The following is a 19,843-nucleotide window of genomic DNA, read 5'->3' on the forward strand; positions in this document are numbered from 1 at the left end:
GGGCCGCCTGGAGCAGCGCCTCAGCAACCAGGAGCATCAGCTGAAGTCCAAGTTTGAGTCCGTGGCTGATCAAGAGAGAGAGGCTCTTGTTAAGCAAATGATGAGCGATTATGAAGCCATCATGCGGGACACTTAAGCGGCTGTACAGCCGGACTCGGACTATCAGATTTGGAAATCCAAATTTGACGAAGCCAGCAAAGCATTCGGCGCTCGCCTTATTAAAGAGGCTGAGAATGTTGAGGCCGAGGAAAGTTCTGGGTCCGACTCTTCTGGGGAGTCGTCCTCTGGTGGCGAGGAGGAGGATCAGGCAGAGGGGCAAGAGAAAAAGGATGAAGAGCAGCCGAAGGACGACAGGTCGGCTGCCACTGAAGAGGCTCTCCCCTGATCACTTAAGCTTTTATGCTTTTCTGCGGCCGAATGGCCATGTACCTTTCTTTTCCGGCCTGCGTGCCGAGTATTTGTATCTTTACCGACCAAGGGGTCGGGTAATTTGACAATCTTTCTGGCTTTGCCAGATAACAATCTTAACCAATCGTCTGGTGACGATTGGTCTTTTTAATTTGAATCATTCGGCCATTTGGCTGAAGTTATCCATATTGTTGTCCTTTGCATTTTGAATTTTTCATTGCATGTTTTTGGCTAAGTATTATAACCTGTATACCATGCGAATGTTCTTGCCCCTGGACGGATGTCGAGTGGTTTCGGTTTATTGGATTGATTGACTTAGAAATTTTTGATACTTAGAAGAGTATGCATGGTTTCTAAGTCAATCAATCACTATGGTGATTGCCCCAAACCACGCGGCAGACGTCCATCCAGAATTGGCAAACATAAGTGTTCATTCGGCCATTGGCTCGAACTAACTCAAATTTCCAACTTAGCTAATTTGCTAAGGGTAAACCTCCGCCTGTTCTGCCCCATAAGCAAAAACAAGCGCCTCCGGCCATAGGCCTCTTTGAGATAAAATGCTAAGTTTGTAACTTAACCAATTTTCTTTAAAAATAATTGTCCGCCTGTCTTGCCCCATAGGCAAGGATCAGGCGTCATCCGGCCAATAGCCTCAATAAGTGTCAAGTAGTTAACTTAGCTTGTATATTAATCAAACATTCCGCCTGTTTTGCCCCTGAGCAATAACAGGCGCATCCGGCTTTATGCCTCGCTTAGCCTCTACTTATGAAACAGTGACCATTTCTGAACTGCGCTAGATAGAAAATTCAGGTCTTTTAGATTTCACTTTCGATTAAAACAAACGACTGCGAATGCTTCCTTAGCATTTGGTAGGGCCGCTTGATATATTCGTAGAGCAATGTGCCACCCAAATGGGAGATGCTTCTCCTCGACGAATTCGCCCAAATGGACGTCGCCGGTTATCTGACTCATGTTGGAGCAGACGGTCATACTCATGTTGGAGCAGACTGTGACCATTCGGTCTCTTTTTGTTTATTAACATCCGGCCAAGGGCCTCATCATGGTTTTATCTGGCCTTAGGCCTCTTAAATGATTAAGTAAATATTCGTCAAGTGTTGGTGTAAACTTGATGAATTTCGTAGGAACGACTGTTCTAGAACAATCGGTTCCTTCAGAAGGATTGGAGCGTCTGTTGTTGAGACAAACGCTCTACAAACGTATTGGTCGTCTGTATTGTATACAGGCGACTCTAAGAGCTTAAATAAAAATACAAGTTGGGAAATGAAGGCATATTCTTATTAACAATACGTGAGATTTACAAAATTGAGGTTTTTACATTCGTACTTAGAAGTAGTACTTTTTCAAGTTGTCTACATTCCAAGTTCTGGGCAGCTGCCTGCCGTCTGGGTCTTCCAGGCGGTAGGTGCCGTCTCTTACTTCCTCATAGATTCGGTAGGGGCCTTCCCAATTTGGGGTTAGCTTTCCCTGTTCGTTCGCCCTACCGACTGCCTCCATTTTTCGTAGCACAAAGTCCCCCACTTTGAGAGGACGCTTGTGTACTCTTTTGTTGTATGCCCGAGTCATTCTCAGACGGTATATCTCATGACGTAAGGCAGCATTGCCCCTGCGCTCTGGAAGTGAGTCCAATGTTAGGCGCATGGCCTCCCAATTCGCCTCTTCATCATACAATATGATTCGAAGGGTCGGCTCATAGTGCTCAATGGGCAGAACAGCTTCTGCACCATACACCATTAGGAATGGGGTTTCTCCCGTTGCCCCTTTAGCAGTCGTTCTGATGGTCCAAAGGACGTGTGGTAATTCATCCGCCCAAAGGCCACCAGCCCGCTCAATTTTCTTTTTAATCCCGTCTGAGATTAACTTGTTGAAGGCTTCGACCTGGCCGTTTGCTTGCGGCCGGCCGACTGATGCGAAGAAGCTTGAGACCCCCTGGTCTCCCAGCCAAGTCTTGAGTTGAGGCGTCTCAAATTGAGGACCATTGTCAAAAACCATAGACATGGGCACCCCGAAACGAGTGATTATGTTCCTCCAGATAAAGGAAATGACGTCTTTAGTCTTGATGTTTTTGACTGCCTCAGCCTCTACCCACTTGGTAAAGTAATCCACAGCCACCAATATATAGCGCTTGCCGCCTGGTGCAGTTGTATATGGCCCCAGAATGTCCATGCCCCATTTGGCAAAGGGTATTGGGCTGTGGATGGCCGTCAGGTCTGTAGCCGGACGATGGATGAGCTTGCCAAACTTTTGGCACTTGTCACATTTTTTCACCATTTCCATGGCATCCGACTCCAGAGTTGGCCAAAAGTAAAGCCGCCTGGCCTTGGCCACGAGGGATCTGCCGCCTATATAGGAGGCGCAGAATCCCGAATGAAACTCTTCGAGAACTTCCTTCCCCTTTTCAGGGATAACACACTTCAACAGGGGTTTCAAAAAGCCAGCCCTGAAGAGCTCTCCTTGTCGCACCTCGAAGTTAGCTGCTCGTTTTTTTAGAACAGCCGCCTCCCGTGGTGAGTCAGGGAGTGTGCCGTCTGCAAGATAAGCCCGGATGCTGTCCATCCAGGTTGAGCTTCGGTCAAGAATTCCAATGGGGTCTTCCTCAGATATACTTCTTTTTTCCATGACCTCCCAGAAGACTGACCAAGGCGTTTCACAGGAGGCGGATGATGCCAACTTGGACAGAGCATCCGCCTGATTGTTTGAAGACCTGGGCACTTGAGTTAGATGAAATTCTTCAAGTGACCCAACTTCACTCTTGACCGCCTGCAAATATTTTATCATGGCCGGATGAGTGGCCTCGTACGTTCCATTAACTTGGAGTACGACCAGTTGAGAATCAGAGCAGGCGGATATCTTCTTCGCCCCTGCCGCCTTGCAATACCGGATGCCGGCTAGCAGGGCCTCATACTCGGCCTCATTATTAGAGACCTGAAACTTGAACCGTAGTGCGTATTCGTACTTATCTCCTTCAGGAGATTGACATATAATCCCCGCACAACAGCCGTTCACAATGGAGCTCCCATCCACATACACTTTCCAAACCTGGTCTGTATTGTCCGGAACAACCGGCCTTGTCATTTCGACAATAAAGTCAGCGAATGCTTGTCCCTTTATTGCCTTCCTTGGTTCGTAAGTGATTTCTAATCCTTGCATTTCAATCTCCCATTTGAGCATTCGTCCAGAAGACTCCAAGGTTGTGAGTGGCCGTTTGATCGGTTGGTCAGTATAGACCTCTACCGCATGCGCCAAGAAGTAAGGTTTAAGCTTCTTGATGGCCATATAAAGGGCAAGGCCGAATTTCTCAACCATGGGGTACCGAAGCTCCGCATTTCTCAAAACATGGCTTATGAAATACACCGGGAGCTAGATGCCGTCTCTTTCAGCTAAGAGGACGGCACTGAGGGCATGATCAGAGACGGCTAAGTACATGAAGAGCTTCTCTTTAGGCAAAGGGCTGACAAGCCTCGGCAAAGAGTGCAGATGAGTTTTTAGCCTTTGAAAGGCCGCCATCATCCCCCCATTCAAAGTTTGTCTTCTTTTTGATTGCCTGGAAAAAGTAGAGACACTTGTCGCCTGAACGGCTGAGGAATCTCCCCAGGGCCGCCAGACAACCTGTTAGTTTTTGCACTTCCTTCACAGTACGGGGCGACTGCATGTCGATCACCGCCTGTATCTTCTCAGGGTTGGCCTCTATTCCCCTTTGGTCAATCAAAAATCCGAGAAACTTCCCAGACTCAACACCAAAGACACACTTTTTTGGGTTAAGCATGACCATGTGCCGCCTGAGTGTGGCGAATGTTTCTCGGAGATCAGCAAGGTGATCCGCCTGCTGTTTGGATTTGACTATCATATCATCAATGTACGCCTCTACATTCCTTCCGATTTGATTAATGAAGACCGTATTAATCATTCGTTGGAAGGTAGCAGGCGCATTCTTCAAACCAAACGGCATCACTGTATAACAGAACAACCCCTGATCAGTGACGAATGCCGTCTTTTCTTGATCTTTTTTCCACAGGAGGATCTGATGGAAACCTGAATAGGCGTCCATGAAACTCATCAGGGCATGTCCGACTGTTGAGTCGACCAGACTGTCGATCTTAGGCAGTGGATAGCTATCCTTTGGACATGCCTTGTTGAGGTCTGTGTAATCAACACACATCCGCCAAGTTCCATTCGGCTTTTTTACTAACACAACGTTAGCTACCCACTCAGGGAAGTTGCACGGCCGAATGAACTTGGCATCTAACAGCTTTTTTACTTCGGCAGCTGCCGCCTAACTTCTTTCTTCGCCGTGGTTTCTTTTCTTTTGCCGGATGGGCTTCTTTTTAGGATCCACGGCGAGTTTGTGGACAGCGAGATCCGGGCTGATGCCTGGCATCTCCTCCACTTCAAAGGCAAAGATGTCTTTGAATTCCTTGAGCAGCTGGTGAAGGTTTTCACCCAACTTTGCAAAGGCAATCGTCCCCACCTTAACAGTCCGCTCTAGACGGCTATCATCCAGAGGGATATCAATGTGCTCACCAGTAGGCTGGGGACGAAGATCATCCGACCTTTCCCCGGTCAGTGATTGCTATTGCTTTTCTTTTTTTACAACCACCAGCTGATCAGTCTTTCTTTTCTTTCCGGCTAGTGGGGCCGACTGTTCTTCCTCGACATCGTCGAGGTCAATCATTTGCTTGCCCCGGCCGGATGCTGCGGCCGCAGGCTTGACGTCCGAGAGATAACACTCTCGAGCCGTCTTTTGGTCCCCATTAAGGGAACCAACTGTTCCATCATCCTTCTCATACTTGAGTAGCATGAGAGCAGGGATGATGACGGCCTTACACTCATTAAGAGTGGGTCGGCCAAAGATGAGGTTGTAAGCCGTGAGCTCTTCAACCACTAGGAAATGGATGGTCATGTGCCGACCGTCTCCCCTGCTTCCCAGGCGGACAGGTAGGTCAATTCGTCCGACTGGGTGCACAAGTCCTCCCCCAAACCCAACTAAGGTGTGGGTGACCTTCATCATGCTATCCGGTTTGTACTTGAGATTGGACAAGCATTTGAGGCTGATGAGGTCAGAGGAACTTCCTGTGTCAATCAGAATTCGGCTAACCAGCTGGTTGGCGACTTTACACTCAATGACAACAGGGTCATCATGCGGCCGACAGACTTTGCCTCTGTCCTGTTCGGTGATGACAACTTTAGGGAAGGTGGATGTGCTAGCTGTATCCCCCTCCTCAACAGAATTGACCATCTTTCTTAGATGGTCCTTGGTACCCCGAATGGTCGGGCCACCACCGGCAAATCCGCCTGCTATGGTGTACACCGATTCTTCATCAGTTTCGGCACTCACAGCAGGCTGGGGAGTCTTTTTCTTGGACTGCCCCGGATTTGCTTTTGAAGTCACTTTGGACTTCACATAGGACTTCAGCTGTCCTTTGTCGGCCAGACGGTCGAGCTCCCGCTTGAGACTAAAGCAGTCGTTCGTGTCATGGCCAACATCCTCATGGAAATGGCAATGCTTGTTCTTGTTCCGATTTTCAGCGGAACCTTTCATACCAGTCGGCTTTTCAAGAGTTAGCCGATCCTTAATTTCCAAAAGGATGGAGCAGCAGTCCTTGTGGAATTCGTACCTTGGGACGTACGGTTTCCACTCTTTTTTCTTTTTCTGGGGCGGTTGATCAGAGTTATCAATGGCCCAGACTTGCTTTTTCTTTTTGCTCTCTTCTGGCTTAGGAGCCGGCTGAGCAGGCCGACTCTCTGCCGGTCGGACTTCTTATGGTCCGACTGCTTATTGGAGGAGCAGAGTTCGGTCGCCTGTATGTAGGCTTCCGCCTCTCGCAAGGCTCCTTGTAGGGTAAAGATTTGTTTGCGGACGAGTTCGTACTTAAAAGTAGACCCTTCCTTCAGACCCTTAAAGAATTCTGTGAAGGCGACCTCATCAGACAGCCCATGAATCTGGATTCGGACCAGATTGAACCGCCTGACGTAGGATCGCAAACCTTCTCTATCTCCCTGCTGTACATTGCCCAAGTCAAGACTTGTCTTTTTGGCAGGGATGTTCATGGAGAAGTTTGATGCAAACAAGAACGCAAGCGTCTTGAAGCTATTTATGCAGCCAGCCGGCAGGTTGCCAAACCACTGCTAGGCTATGCCCTTCAGGGTGGCTGGAAAGCAACGACACCATGCGGCATCATCCAACCCCTGTAAATACATGAGGTGGGTGTATGCCAACAGGTGTTCCTCTGGGTTGGAGGTCCCGTCATAGGCTCCAACCAGAACGTTTTTAACTTTAGCCGGCTGCACGGCTTCAGTTATTTCTCTGGAGAAAGCAGAGGGTTGATCTCCAAGGTGTTGCAGCCTAAGCTGCCAGTCCATCGGCTGATAGCCGTATGCCGCCTGTCCTCCATAGAGGGTAGGTTGCATGTAAGGTACAACTGGCGCCTGGTACAATGGCTGTGCCATGTACTGGGCGGACTGAATCACATGCGGCCCAGACTGAACCCTTTGGCTGCTTGCTGGGGTCTCATGTACAGACTGGGAACACCTCACAAAGGTATTCCGAAAGCTATCATGATAAGTCGACGGTTGAAGCCGACTCTGATTGCTGGGTTCTCCTCTCCTCAATGTATTGCCGAGCGTCAGAGAACGTTTTCTTGCTACCATCCGGCTGTATGTGCCGGATGGGTTTTCTTGCGCCCATTTCTGGGAAACGGAGCCGATTAAGGTCAAATTGGGGCCTGGCCTTCTCCTTAGGAGCAGGATGAGGAGTCGGCTGTCGGTCCCTGACCGACTTCTGTTTGCCAGCTTGGGCTGGCTTCTTGGCCGACTGCTCCTTTCTAGGAGTAGGCGACTTCTTTGAGGCGAGCTGCTTGATTTCACCCCTGAGGCTGCTCAGGAGTGACATTAGCTCATCCCGAGTGACGGGAGTTGATCCTGCCGCCTGGGAAGGATCAACCGGCCGCCCCGAGGGCTTTTTTGGCTGACCAGCAGTTTTGCTTGGTCCTGCCTGAACATGGGGACGCTCTCGCCGTTCCTTACTGCGGATGCGTTTAGAGATGAGGGATCCATTTGGATCCACATAGGTTTCGACATCAGCGTCGTCACCTGAGTCATGGTTCGTTTGGACCAGTACATCATTTGGAGGCCGAATGGCCTCCGAATTTGGTACAGGTTCTTGTGAAGCCATTTCAGAGGTACTCTCCCTACAGACGGCGCCAAATTTTTTGGGGTTTTTGTCCCTCGGGAGAGTTACAGCACTGAAACTGGATTCAACTGAGGACGCCTGTACCTACAAAGCAAACGGACCTCCGGATGGTTGGGGGTCCGCCTCCGAAGATTAAGTCAGCAAACGTTCGGAAATAAAACGTGCGGAAGTAAAGTTATCTGCTTAGATTCCAAGCTCAGGTAAAGTGAGATAAGTGACGTATTGTCTCGTATTGCGTGTCAAAAATTCTCTCTCCCCGTCATAAATGACATAATGTCCCTATTTATAGGGTCCTTTTGAGAAGTGTGCCTTCCTAGGATCTGGTGACCTAGGAATTAGGTCACGCCGTTTTGCGGCGCCTCGGGATTTGGGCCTTAGAAGGCCGCCATCCCAGGGCCAATGCCTGAGTGACACGTGTCATTGTGCCCAAAGGGTTTTGAAGCACTCTTTGTGTGACACGTGTCGCCACCTGAATGGTCCCTGCTGGACCTTCAGTCCACGTAGGACGGAGAAGAGTCCACCCTCCATGTGTCATCATTCCATAGGTCCAAATGGCACCTATACGGAGGACACGTGGCACTTTCTGATTGGGCCACCTGGCCGGGTATAAAATACCCAAATCAAACTCCATCAATTTCCCCCAATTAGCATCAATCCATTACTCATATATGCTTCATCATTCCCCTAGCAAGAAAACTACTCACAATCCATAGAAATCAAGATCAAAACTAAGCTGAACAATAATTTCATCATCATCATATCAATAAAACTAATTCAATCACAAATTCAATTCAAACTTGAACAATCAACAAAACAATTGAAATCATAAGCTAAAGATTGCATTACAGTAAAGAAATCCTTACAAACTTGCTTTAATTCAATGGAGAAAATGCTAGAATCATCAATCTTCAATCATCAATCAAGAACTTCTCTCTCTACAATCTAGAGTTTCTCTCTCTACAAAAATGATCTAAAATTTCCTCTTCTAATTCTAAAAATATCCACACTCCAAAAATAGAATGAAAATCTATATATAGTAAAACTAACAAAAAGAAATTAGTCAGATCTTCCCAAATAAACTCGTACAAGCGCGGCCAACTATAAGGAAGAGCGTGGCCGCGCAAATCTGGGTATGGAACAGAGACCTAGAAAGGCGCGGCCGCGCCATAGTTGCGCGCACTCGCGCCTGGGAACAGGGCAGCCCTCTTCACCATCATGTCGATGCTCCTCGTGCATTCCACTCAATGCTCTTGATAAACATGGGACCTTGCAGTTTCCAAACTCCATGATTGTGGGTTCAACACGAGAAATCATGCCCCCATTGCATGAATGCACGGCCTAAGGTCTTTAAGAACTTGCACTTCTCCATGCTTGAGCTTCAAATGGAGAACATTGGGCATCCTAATCAATGCCAAACTTGGGAAGGGGCCTCAGGAATCATTGGATAATGACCTTAACCTGAAAATGAAAGAAAAATTAGCAAATAAAAGAGAAAATAACAAAATAAACCAAGAAATGCATAAAAATAGAAATTCAACTAAGAGAATGCAAACTAAAGAAATAAAGAGTAATTAAGGAAAAGCTAAGGAAAAGAGCTATAGAATAGCATGAAATTCACCCTAAAGAGAACCAAATGAGTGCCATAAATGACACTCATCAAATTCCCCCAAGCTAAACTTTTGCTCATCCTCGAGCAAAACAAAGCAAGAAAGAATAAGGATGAACGACTTATTCAAAGAGAAAAAGAAAACATAAGACGGGAATATACACTAAGACTTACTATCATAGGAATCACGGTTGTTTTTAGCTACAACAAGCCCTTTAAACCCCAAAGTCGCCTATGAGGACGAGTTAGGTCTCGTAAAGGTTTCCTAAGAGCTTAACCTATAACTCTCCACCAATATACATGAGGAAAACCACAAAAGTAAAGTAAAAGAAAGAAAAGAAAAATTGAAACCTTTACAAATTGGACTTTACACAATGACTACATTTCGAATGAATAAACATCTTTCTTAAGCAAATAGGGGTATGCACGTTTCAAGATATCCAAGGTTGATTGAAACATAGAATATGCTTAGCGTAGAGAAATAGTTATCACAATTCACCTTCATCCCATTCGATTTTACCGCATTCTCCCTATAGTCTCAAATCTCCCTCTAATGAGCATCTCAATAGCTCCTCGAAGGAGCCGGAAAAGAACACACTTTTTGGCTACTCAACGTCTTGACTATGCATCCCCTCTCTTTAGGCTTTAACTCATAATGCCCTCCCTCGATATGTTACTCAAGCTCTAGGTCGAAAGGTCTTTCCCAATGGTTGTAACGTAAGGGGAAAAAGGGTGAAGGTAGGCTTAAATTTTTAAAATTTGGCGGTATTCCTAATTAGTGAAGAAAAAGGTGATCAAACCTTCTCCTCATAATCAAGCAATCGCCAAACAAAAACAAACCAACTCCCCCAAGCTTATTCAAAGCTATAACCACAAGCATATATACAAAACGCATAAACGCTTCTCCCCCAAGCTTAAAGGAAGCATTGTCCTCAATGCTTGAAAAGGGAAAAGAATCACATCAAATGTTTTTGGATTTTCTCATTTTTCAACCTTTTTTTTTATTTATTCATGTATTGAAAGCAATTGTCCTTGCCTCTTATGACTTTGGATGGCTTTTACAACGTTGCATTTATTGTGTCCTTGCCTTTTTCAACTTTGGACGACTTTTGCAAACATTCATATGCCATTATTCACAATATATACAAAAGACAAGCTTGCTTACAAATAGAACCAATATCCAACCTTTTATACCACAAACTCCAAAAACATGACCATTTGCTTCACAAAAACCAAAAATGGAAAAAAAAGAAACAAAAGGCTCAAAGTTCTAAAGATCTGGCTTAAAGAGAATGGTAAAGACTCAAATGGTTAGCAAGAAGGCAAATGTAAACCCAATGAACTAAAAAGAAATAAAATTAACCTAGAAAAGAAAATTTACCACCCCAAAAAGATGCCTTTGTCTTCCCTAGATGGTTCGGTCTCATGTTTGATAATTATGAGTCAATATTCAAGATTAGGTTTGCAATAGTCAAGGATCCATGCCGCTTATGCAAAATATGTAGAAGGCTTGAAAAATGATAAACCTCACATGGATGTAGCAAAAAATCACTATAGGTTTCAAATCGACTATAGGAAGCAACTACCAACATGCCACAAACAAGTAGAATCCGGTTTCATGATCCTCCTAGTTCTTAGACATGCTACCTTAGCATACACCTATCCTAGAGTCAACTAAGCATATTCTCAAACCGTGCATACCCATACCACTTAAAAAGATATTCATTCAAAAGCAAAAATTGGTTGTATATAGTCCATTTCAAAACAAAAACAAAAAGAAAATGACAAATAAAGCCTCAAAATATACCAAAAACCAAAATCAAGAAGAAAGAAAAATAAAAGAAAAGAAAGGAGAAAAAGAAAAACATATATAAAGGAAAAGTAGGAAAATAAAGAAAGGAACGAAAATGCAAGTATAACACGTAATTCCCGATCAACAAACAAGTGATCAAATGACATCGCCAAAGATCCCAAACACTCTAGGTTTTATAAGCATCCATCCTCGAACCATTCAACTTCTCCTAAAACTAATCCTAAACTATGCATCCAAGAAAATAAAAGAGATAAAGAAAAATAAGAAAGATCTCACCGGCTTTCGAGCAATGCTAAAATAGTAAGGTGAAGAATCAACCACCTCATGAAGCTCCAAGAAACAAAGCATCATCATCAAATCCATGTGAGAACAAAAATAGAAAAGAGAACTATAGACAAAGAAAATGGTTAGTAACTTCAAAACAAAATAAAAGAAAGGAAAGCAAAAAGGAAAGAAACTAATAAACAAAAATAAGCTAAACTAAACTATCAAGAAAGCAAAGCTAAGAAATAAGAACTAAATAACCAACTAAACATCTAACTAATCAACAAAATACTAAGCTACAAAATTTGGATTCAAGGGTTTGGATTCATGAGATTTGGATATAAGGGGGTCGGATTCTAGGGAGCGACATATGCATCATCATCAATGAAAAATCATCACAATAATAAGAACAAGAAAAAGAGAAATAGGCATGAAAGAGCAAACACCATCAAAGAGAGATCAAGAAAGAGACAATCATACAAAGAGGCGAAAGAAAAAAGGCAAGCTTCAACAACAAATTGGCCACCGAGACAAACCCCTAAGAAAAGTAAAGTTCCCCCAAGCTAATCATAGATACATATCAACATCCCATTAATACAAAGAAAGCACACATAAGGAAAGGGATGGAGGCAAACGACACAAAAATGAGGGAACTAGCTATCACTACCACTCGACCCGGAGTCGTCATTGTCATCCCCATCATATGAAAACCCAAATAGAGGACCATAAGGATCCCATCCCCCGGTATAACCGGGTGGCCAACCATAGTGCCCCCTAAAGTTATCTGGTTGCCAAGGGGCAAGGGGAGTGAATTTCTTGGGAAAGGCGAGCGATAGTGGGTTCTCTAGGTGTACATAGGGGTAGTTAGGATCACCCCTATAGTCGCTCCCACCGGGAACACGGTAATCATAGTTACCGTGCTTTTCGGGGAATGAACGAGTCTCGATGTTGGACCTTGGGGGTCCTTGCCAATATGGGGTACGTGGGTACCCCATCACCTCCAAAAGATGGTATAGGACCATGTTGGGGTGGAAAGTAAGGGTAGTTAACCGGGGGAGTGATGTCTCCCCGGTTAACACCCGCATCATATAAATGTTGTTGTTAGAGAAACATACCTTGTTACATCTACGAAATTCCTCTCATTTGAGAGTATAGGGCTTCAAAGTCTTGATCGTAAATGCCCTCCAACCTGATTTGCATGCCCTTCATGTGAGCACTAAGGGCATCCAAGTCGGAGTTAGCAAATTGGTGTTGTTGTTCTTGATGTTGTCGTTATTGTTGTTGTTGTTGTTGCGGCTCTTCATCTTCTTCTTCACCCATCTCTTCATAATCATCATAGTAGGGAGGGCGGTGACTTTTGGGGCACATGCTAAACATTTGCCACATTCTCGCGGTGGAGAGAAGTCAAGGAGGGGTTAGGAAGATAGCACCAATGCGTGTTCTCCCGAAGCCAATCAAACACCTCGTTGTCATCATTCTTTGCTAAGAACTGGATTTTCTTCAATTGCTTGACGTCGAGGTAGAGAGAACCAACATCCACCACCGGAGTGCAAGACGGAAAATAGTGCCCGAGCTCAAGGTTAGTCACTAGCCTTGTGACCATGCTCCCACAAGGAATCTCGCTGAATTCCCTATCTTGCAATCCTTGGCAATATTTCAAAAATGTGTACCCAAAATTTAGACGACCTCGATACTCCTCACGAGTAGCCACCCAAAGAATTCGAAGCTCCAAGTGACTCATTTTACCCAACTCTTGCTTTGAAAATACCGAATACCCCAAAAGCCGATGGAGAACTCAGAGACATGGTTGGTACACCTTACTAATCTTAGCATACTGGGTCACAAAGTCATCTCACCCTGAAATGTCATCCCACCATGAGTTTGAATCATACTCATTATTAAAAAAGAGCTCGAGATCCAAAATGTCCGACTTTGGATCGAAGTCAAGAGCCGCACTAAACTCTTCAAGAGATTGATCAAAATGAATGTTGAAGAGTTGAAACCGAACTTGGTAGTAACCTCCCTCAGCCACAACAAGATCAACCGTAGCCAAAAACTCTGAAGTAGGTTGAACATAGGTATGGAAGCTCCGGCTCACGAATGATCCCATACAGAGATTGTTGAGCAATTCCCTTAAGTGTTCATCAATTCCCAACTTGATCATGTCCGGTCGGAAGTAATGTCAGGAAGGTTAAAGGGAACGATTATCTTTTAGTTTTGTGTATCTTGCCTTTTGTATGGGGTCGGTGATTCGTAATTTGGGAATAGAGGTAGGTTGGTGAGGTTGTGAGGTAGAGGGGGAAGGAGCGGGTTCTTCAATGGTTACATTGGTCTTTCGTTTCTTGAGAAGGTTTTTAATGTGTTTAGACATGGTGATCTCTTGAAGATATTAGCTCAACAATCCAATCACGATACACCACAAGATACACCAACCAACAATTTAAGATGCCTCAATCACACTTCTTTACCAACAACGTCAATCAACAACTCACTACCAAAATCAAACAATCCCAAATTTACACAATCACCACCAATTCAAATCAACAATTGCTTTCCAACCATACACCAATCACAATGAAACCAGTAACTAATGCTCAACAATATCAATATCATACTACCAAAAATCGGACCTCAACAATTCTCAACAATCATGCTTAATTTAGCTACAAAAACATCAAACAACACAATGTGAGGCAATAACAATCAACAAAAACATATATAATCAACCAAAATTCAACATCAATCATCAAAATCACCAAAATTCATACTAATACTATTCACAACCATCAACAATCCAATACTACAACTATATGATATAATTATGCAATTAAGAGTAAAAGAAGATGTTTATACCATACAAGATGCAAGATTAAACAAGTTTTGGCCACCAATTCCCTCAAAAACGAAAAAGCCTCAATTTGCTTCAACAGTGGATGAGAGAGATTGAAGGTTGAAATAGATGGAAATAGTGTAGGCTTTGTTGAAAAGGATGAAAATGTGGGAAGATTTGATGATTTTTGATTGAAAATTGGTTGATTGTGTGATGAAATTTGATGAGAGGGGTTAGGGTTTGTGCGCTTTTGAGGGTGAGATGAGAGGGGGTACATTCGAATGTGATAGGGAAGAAGTAGAAATGAGGAAAAGAAAGGGGAAAGAAGAAGGTAAAGGCACGGCTGCAGGGGTGCGCGCCCACGCGGCAAGGCTGCGCGCCCGCGCCCTCCCCTGGAGTGCCCGCACCATACAGAGCAGCTTGGTTTTTTGCTTGTTTGGTGCGTTCATCTGTGGGCTTTTCGTTCAATATCATCCCGGGATTTTTGAACCCATCGTAATGATCAGTTTCAAAACATGAAGAATGTGGGTTCAACATCCCTAAAATAATGATAGCACCACAATAAACTCACCAAGTTCAAATTTCCTTCAAATTTTAGCACAATTTCCCTATCTTACCTCACTAATATTTCTTACCCTTGTTACCTCAAAATTCAATAAAATCAAACATACTTCACATTGAAAACCGCAAAACACCTATCCATTGCTCGTGCTCATTTGAATTAATCCATTTTCATGAATTTACCCTATAATTCCAAAAGAAAAACAAGTGAAAGAAAAGAAAATAAAAGAAAGAAAATTAAGAAACTATAAATCAAAAGAAAAAGTTAGAAATCTCCGGGTTGCCTCCCGGGAAGCGCTTGCTTATGATCTTAAGCTCGACTCTTCCTCCAAATCATAGAGGGTCAAAGGACACCACCTTACTCAAAGTGGCGGAAAGTACAAACTTCTCTTCAATTTGTAGCAGCTCCTCATTGTTGCTTGATGAAACCTCATTTGCTTAAACTTCAAAAACAACCTTCTCATTATTCAACTTCAATATCATTCGCTTCTTCCTAGAAGTCCTTGCCTTCTTCTTAGCCTTGTTCCTTCTTGTAGACGGGTTAACACCATCCACTTCCTTGGAACCATCCTCCTCCTCTTGAGGACAAAGCTCAAACCAATGTGAAATGTCAATTACCTCTTCGTCCTTAGCCCTTAAAAGCTCCTTTTCTTCTTCACTAACTTTCATGCCATCAAACTTCACAAGCACATCATCAAAAATCTCATGAACATCGTTAGTTGAAGAATTAATCACACACATATTATCCAATGAACGAAGGGAATTATCATTCATGACTCATTTCACAAAAGACAAGGATTCTTGCATTGGTTTTAGCTTAAAACTTTCTTTTTCATTACCAACTCTCAAAGTGATACGGCCTCCTTTAACATCTATTAGAGCATCCAAGGTAGCTAAGAATGGTCTCCCTATAATAATAGGAATGTGGTCATCCTCTTCAATTTCTAACACAATAAAATCTACGGGAATTGTGAAACCACCTATCCTAAGGGGAACATCTTCAACTCTTCCTTTTGGGAACTTAATAGATCTATCAGCCAATTGCAAGGTCATGTTCGTAGGAAGAAGTTCTCCTAGCTTAAGCTTCTTGAACACCGAGTAAGGCATAATGCTAACACTAGCACCTAAGTCACACAATGCATTTTCAAACAACTTACTCTTGATTTTGCAAGGAATAGAGAAATTGCCCGGATCTTTCATCTTCTTTGGTAGGGATAGGTCATTGTAAATCAATGCACTACTGTAGACACCCAAATGTGTCTCCCCAAAACCAAACCCAGTGATGAATACCTTTTATGTCATTTGATTATCGAACAAAGCAAAATTGTGAAAAGTCTAGTGATGAGGATGTTTTTATTAAAATATATTTTCTTTCTATTTTTGAAAATATTTCTTTTCTTACCTTATTTATGAAAAATGTGCATTCCAGTTTAGTTTGGTCCATGAAAAGGGTCCAATAATGGTTTATTTGGATGGGGCTTGAAAAGACCTTTCCAACGATATATTATAAGCCCAATTTCGTTGAATAATGAGGAAGTTATGGCCAAAATACTAAACTGGGCCCGATTTGGTTTTTATATGCGGCCCAATGATCTAGAGGAGGGTCTATTATTAATTATCATTCCTAAAGCTATTAGGATTGATTATAGTCTTCTAGAATACTCTAGAAGGTTCTTTTAAATTCTAATGGAGTTAGGATTGATAATTATGTTTTAAAGAGTTTGAAATTGAATAAAACTACTCCTTTTTAGAATCCTTATTTTGTTCGAAGTGGAATATATTAAGATTTTATTTTTGCGCCTCATAATCTTTATCCAAATTTTATATGGTTGGATAGATCTTGAAATTATATTTCCAATGATATATTATAATATTAAATCCAAGCCATAACAAAAAAGATATGAATGAGATATATGAAACTCTATCCAAAACTGCTACCCTTCCACTATTTCAGCCATATCTTTTTATTTACATAATATTTTAATCTGATTTTAATTTTTTTGGAAATTAGACTTCAAGAGTTTTCCAACGACATATTATATGCCTTATTTGGACTTCTGGATCAAAAGATATGATAAAAACAAAATCCGCAAAAACTGCTGTCTATTGAGTTTTATTTCGATTCGAATTCGGATTCTTTTCTTATTCTTCGACCCTCTTTTTTCTCTATAAATAGAGGTCATATCTCCCTTTTTCAATCATCAACTCTCATCAAGAATTTCTTGATTTTCTCCCTCTTTCTAAACCAACTCTTTTACAATTCCTCATACATTACCACTAGACACACCTAGCCAAGTTCAAAGTTGCCTTCGCCCTAGACGTGAAAGGTTTGATATTTTTGAGGGTTTGATCCCTAATCTCTATTTCAATTGTTTAACTTTATTGTTTGATTTATATTTTCCTTGAAGTTACTAACGTGTGTATTTTGTTATTAGAAAGGTACGAGGCATCCAAGTAAGTGCTTTAATTGTTCAATTGATATTTCGATATAAAAATCATGTTTAGGTTATTATTTTGATTCCTAGTATCATGTTTAAGGTAATTTCTAATATCAAGTATGATTAAAAGAATGCTTCCTAGTATCATGTCTAGGGTAAAGAATAAGTTTCTTAAATCAATTATGATTTCTATGATGCTTCCTATTTTCTTTCCTAATATCATGTTAGTATCATGTTAGGGTTAAAGCTTTGATCTTTATATGTTTAGTGACATGCTAGGGTGTTTTATTAATCTATTTAGTATCATGCCTAGGATCGGATCTTGCTATGATTATGCTTTAACATGATTATGAATATTATTATTATTTTGCTGATGATTAATTGATTGTGATTATTATTATTATGTTGCTTGATTATATTTATTGTTATTGCTTGATCACGTCTTTTATGCATGTTTAAAGGGAATTGGTACTTGTAATCACGCCTAATAAGATAATTAATAATCTTGTTTAGGGTAATTTGATTATAATTCAAGTGATCGCTAATAATAGATTTATTTGTGCATTAATATTCAACCAACATAGATTAAGCAGGTTTAGAGTAAACCTATTGATTGCATGTTAGTCAGAAAGCGCACATGAATACGATCAGAATAAAGTAGAGGCTTATTATTAGGGCAGGTTCAATCTCTTTTAGGTTGGATTTTTACCTTCATCCCCGAACTACCAGTCATGGTTCCAGAACTATTGGAGTTGACGATCTCCTGGATCGTTAAGGGGTGTAACCTTCACCTCGTGAACGGTTTACAAGTTCCTAAAACTTGTTGGCGACTCTTTTGCTCTATCTTCTTTCCCTTTGGATGCCACCATGCTTTAGTGTATGATCACAGTGGGGTTCAAGTTTGGGGTAATGCTTGAAATATTCCCTACAACACTCACCAAGCTCTACCAAATCCATCTCATTACACTCCCTCTTACCACTCAAAATATCCTTAAGGAATTTGGAATATCTAGGCATTTGGGTCATAGCTTCGGTGAGAGGGATTGAAAGATGGACCTCCTTCAACATGTCAAGAAATCTCCCAAATTATTGATCTAACTTGTTCCTCATAAATTTTTGGGGATATGGAAGGTCAGGTTTTCTCACTTCCTCTTGCACTCTCTCAACACTCTTCTTTTTCTCATGGACTTCCTCTTTGCTCACACTCTTTGACACATCTTTCTCTTTTTCCTCACTTGAATCGCAATCACTCTTCTTCTCATCCTCCTCACTATTCCTAGAAACTCTCTCTTCAAGCACTTTTCCACTCCTTGTGGTGATAGAATAAACGAGTTTCTTAGGATCAACTCCTTGAGAGGGTAGTGAAGAAGGGCTAGCACAAACTTTCAAAGCTAGTGTTGGCTAGTTGAGTGTTTTGGGTTTCAAGCATCTTGTTGTGTGTCATCATCTCATTGAACTTCTTATCACTCACCGACATGTAGGTGTTCAAAACCTTGGTTTGGTTCTCAATGATCTCCTCTAGGGTAGTCTTGGAAGATGGGGTTGAGCATAAGAATTGTCACCATTACCTTGAGGTCTTGGAGCAAATCCGGGTGGGGGTCCCCTTTGGTTATTGTTTTGAAAATTTCCCCCATTTTGATTGTTCTAATTACCTCGGCCTTGATTGTTACCAAAATTTTGGTGTTGGCCACCAAAGCCATGAGATTGGCCTTGATTTCCATACCCTTGGATTTGATTTTGATTACTATAACCTTGGTTGTTATAGTTACCTCGGAAACCTTAATTTCCTTGGTTCCTATAACCACCATTGTTGTAGTTATCAAAACTACCTTATTGGTGAGAATTCCTATTCTCAAAATTTCTTGGACCATCAAATCTTTGTCCATTGTTATTATTGGAAACAAAATTCACTTGCTCACAATCATTGTTTTCAACATCATCACAATTTTCAAAAGCATTTGGACAATTTGAAGAGTCATGGTCATAAGACCCACAAACATCACAAAAGACACAACCACTTGGCATATTACTCGAGGTAGAAGGAGGAGTAGAGTTAGACGGTGTACCTCTCCCTTTTATGTGGGAGGGAAGACTTCGTGCAATCGAAGAGGCACTCTCTAACTTGGCTTTAATCAATGTCATCCCCTTTCCCAAGTTTGAGATTTGGGAAGACAAGTTATTGATTGCATTAAGATGATCAACTAAATAAACCGTTGAGCCACTCTTGCTTATGGACTCTCTCTCTCTCCCTCTTGCCAATCCATGTAGTGACGAACTACATCCTCAATTATATCTACAACCTCTTCTTTAGTCTTGTTCATAATCGGGCCTCCGGCTCCGGCATCAAGACACGACTTTCCTTGGGGGCTCAATCTCCCATAGAAAATTTGTATGATTTGATAGGTTGGAATTCTATGATGAGGAAATTTACGTTGATACTCCTTGTATCTTTCCCAAGCCTCATACAAGCTCTCACTAGGATTTTGCTTGAAACTTTGGATTAGAGTTCATGCCTCGGCGGTCTTCTTTTAAGGATAGAAACGGGAAAGAAACTCCTTAGTAACCTCATCCCAAGTTCTCAAGGAATTAGGTTTCACTTCCTTGTCCAACCATTCCAAAGCCCTTCTGATTAGAGAAAACAGAAATAGCTTGAGCCTTATGAATTCTTGAGAAATCCCATTGACCTTAATGGTATTACAATACTTCTCAAACTCTT

The 19,843-nt window shown here is 42.3% G+C and overlaps 1 protein-coding gene and 1 non-coding gene across 2 annotated transcripts; one reads left to right on the plus strand and one right to left on the minus strand.

The window, feature by feature from the left end:
• Positions 1-15,466: 15,466 nt before the first annotated feature.
• LOC145642733 (uncharacterized) lies at positions 15,467-15,889 on the minus strand. Its single transcript, XM_081693909.1, has one exon. It carries the CDS (start codon positions 15,887-15,889, stop codon positions 15,467-15,469), a length of 423 nt encoding a protein of 140 aa, XP_081550035.1.
• Positions 15,890-19,536: 3,647 nt separating this feature from the next.
• On the plus strand, positions 19,537-19,642 carry LOC145557147 (small nucleolar RNA R71). The gene has a single exon (XR_014092203.1). It is a non-coding gene; the product is annotated as a small nucleolar RNA R71 (small nucleolar RNA).
• The last annotated feature ends 201 nt before the right edge of the window (positions 19,643-19,843 follow it).

The sequence above is a fragment of the Chenopodium album genome, chromosome 8 (genome assembly GCF_948465745.1).
Source record: "Chenopodium album chromosome 8, dcCheAlbu1.1, whole genome shotgun sequence".
In the NCBI taxonomy this organism is placed as follows: domain Eukaryota; kingdom Viridiplantae; phylum Streptophyta; class Magnoliopsida; order Caryophyllales; family Amaranthaceae; genus Chenopodium; species Chenopodium album.

Excerpts from the sequence above, each read along its gene's own strand:
- LOC145642733 (XM_081693909.1), bottom strand. The coding sequence starts at position 15,889 with ATGAAAGATCCGGGCAATTTCTCTATTCCTTGCAAAATCAAGAGTAAG.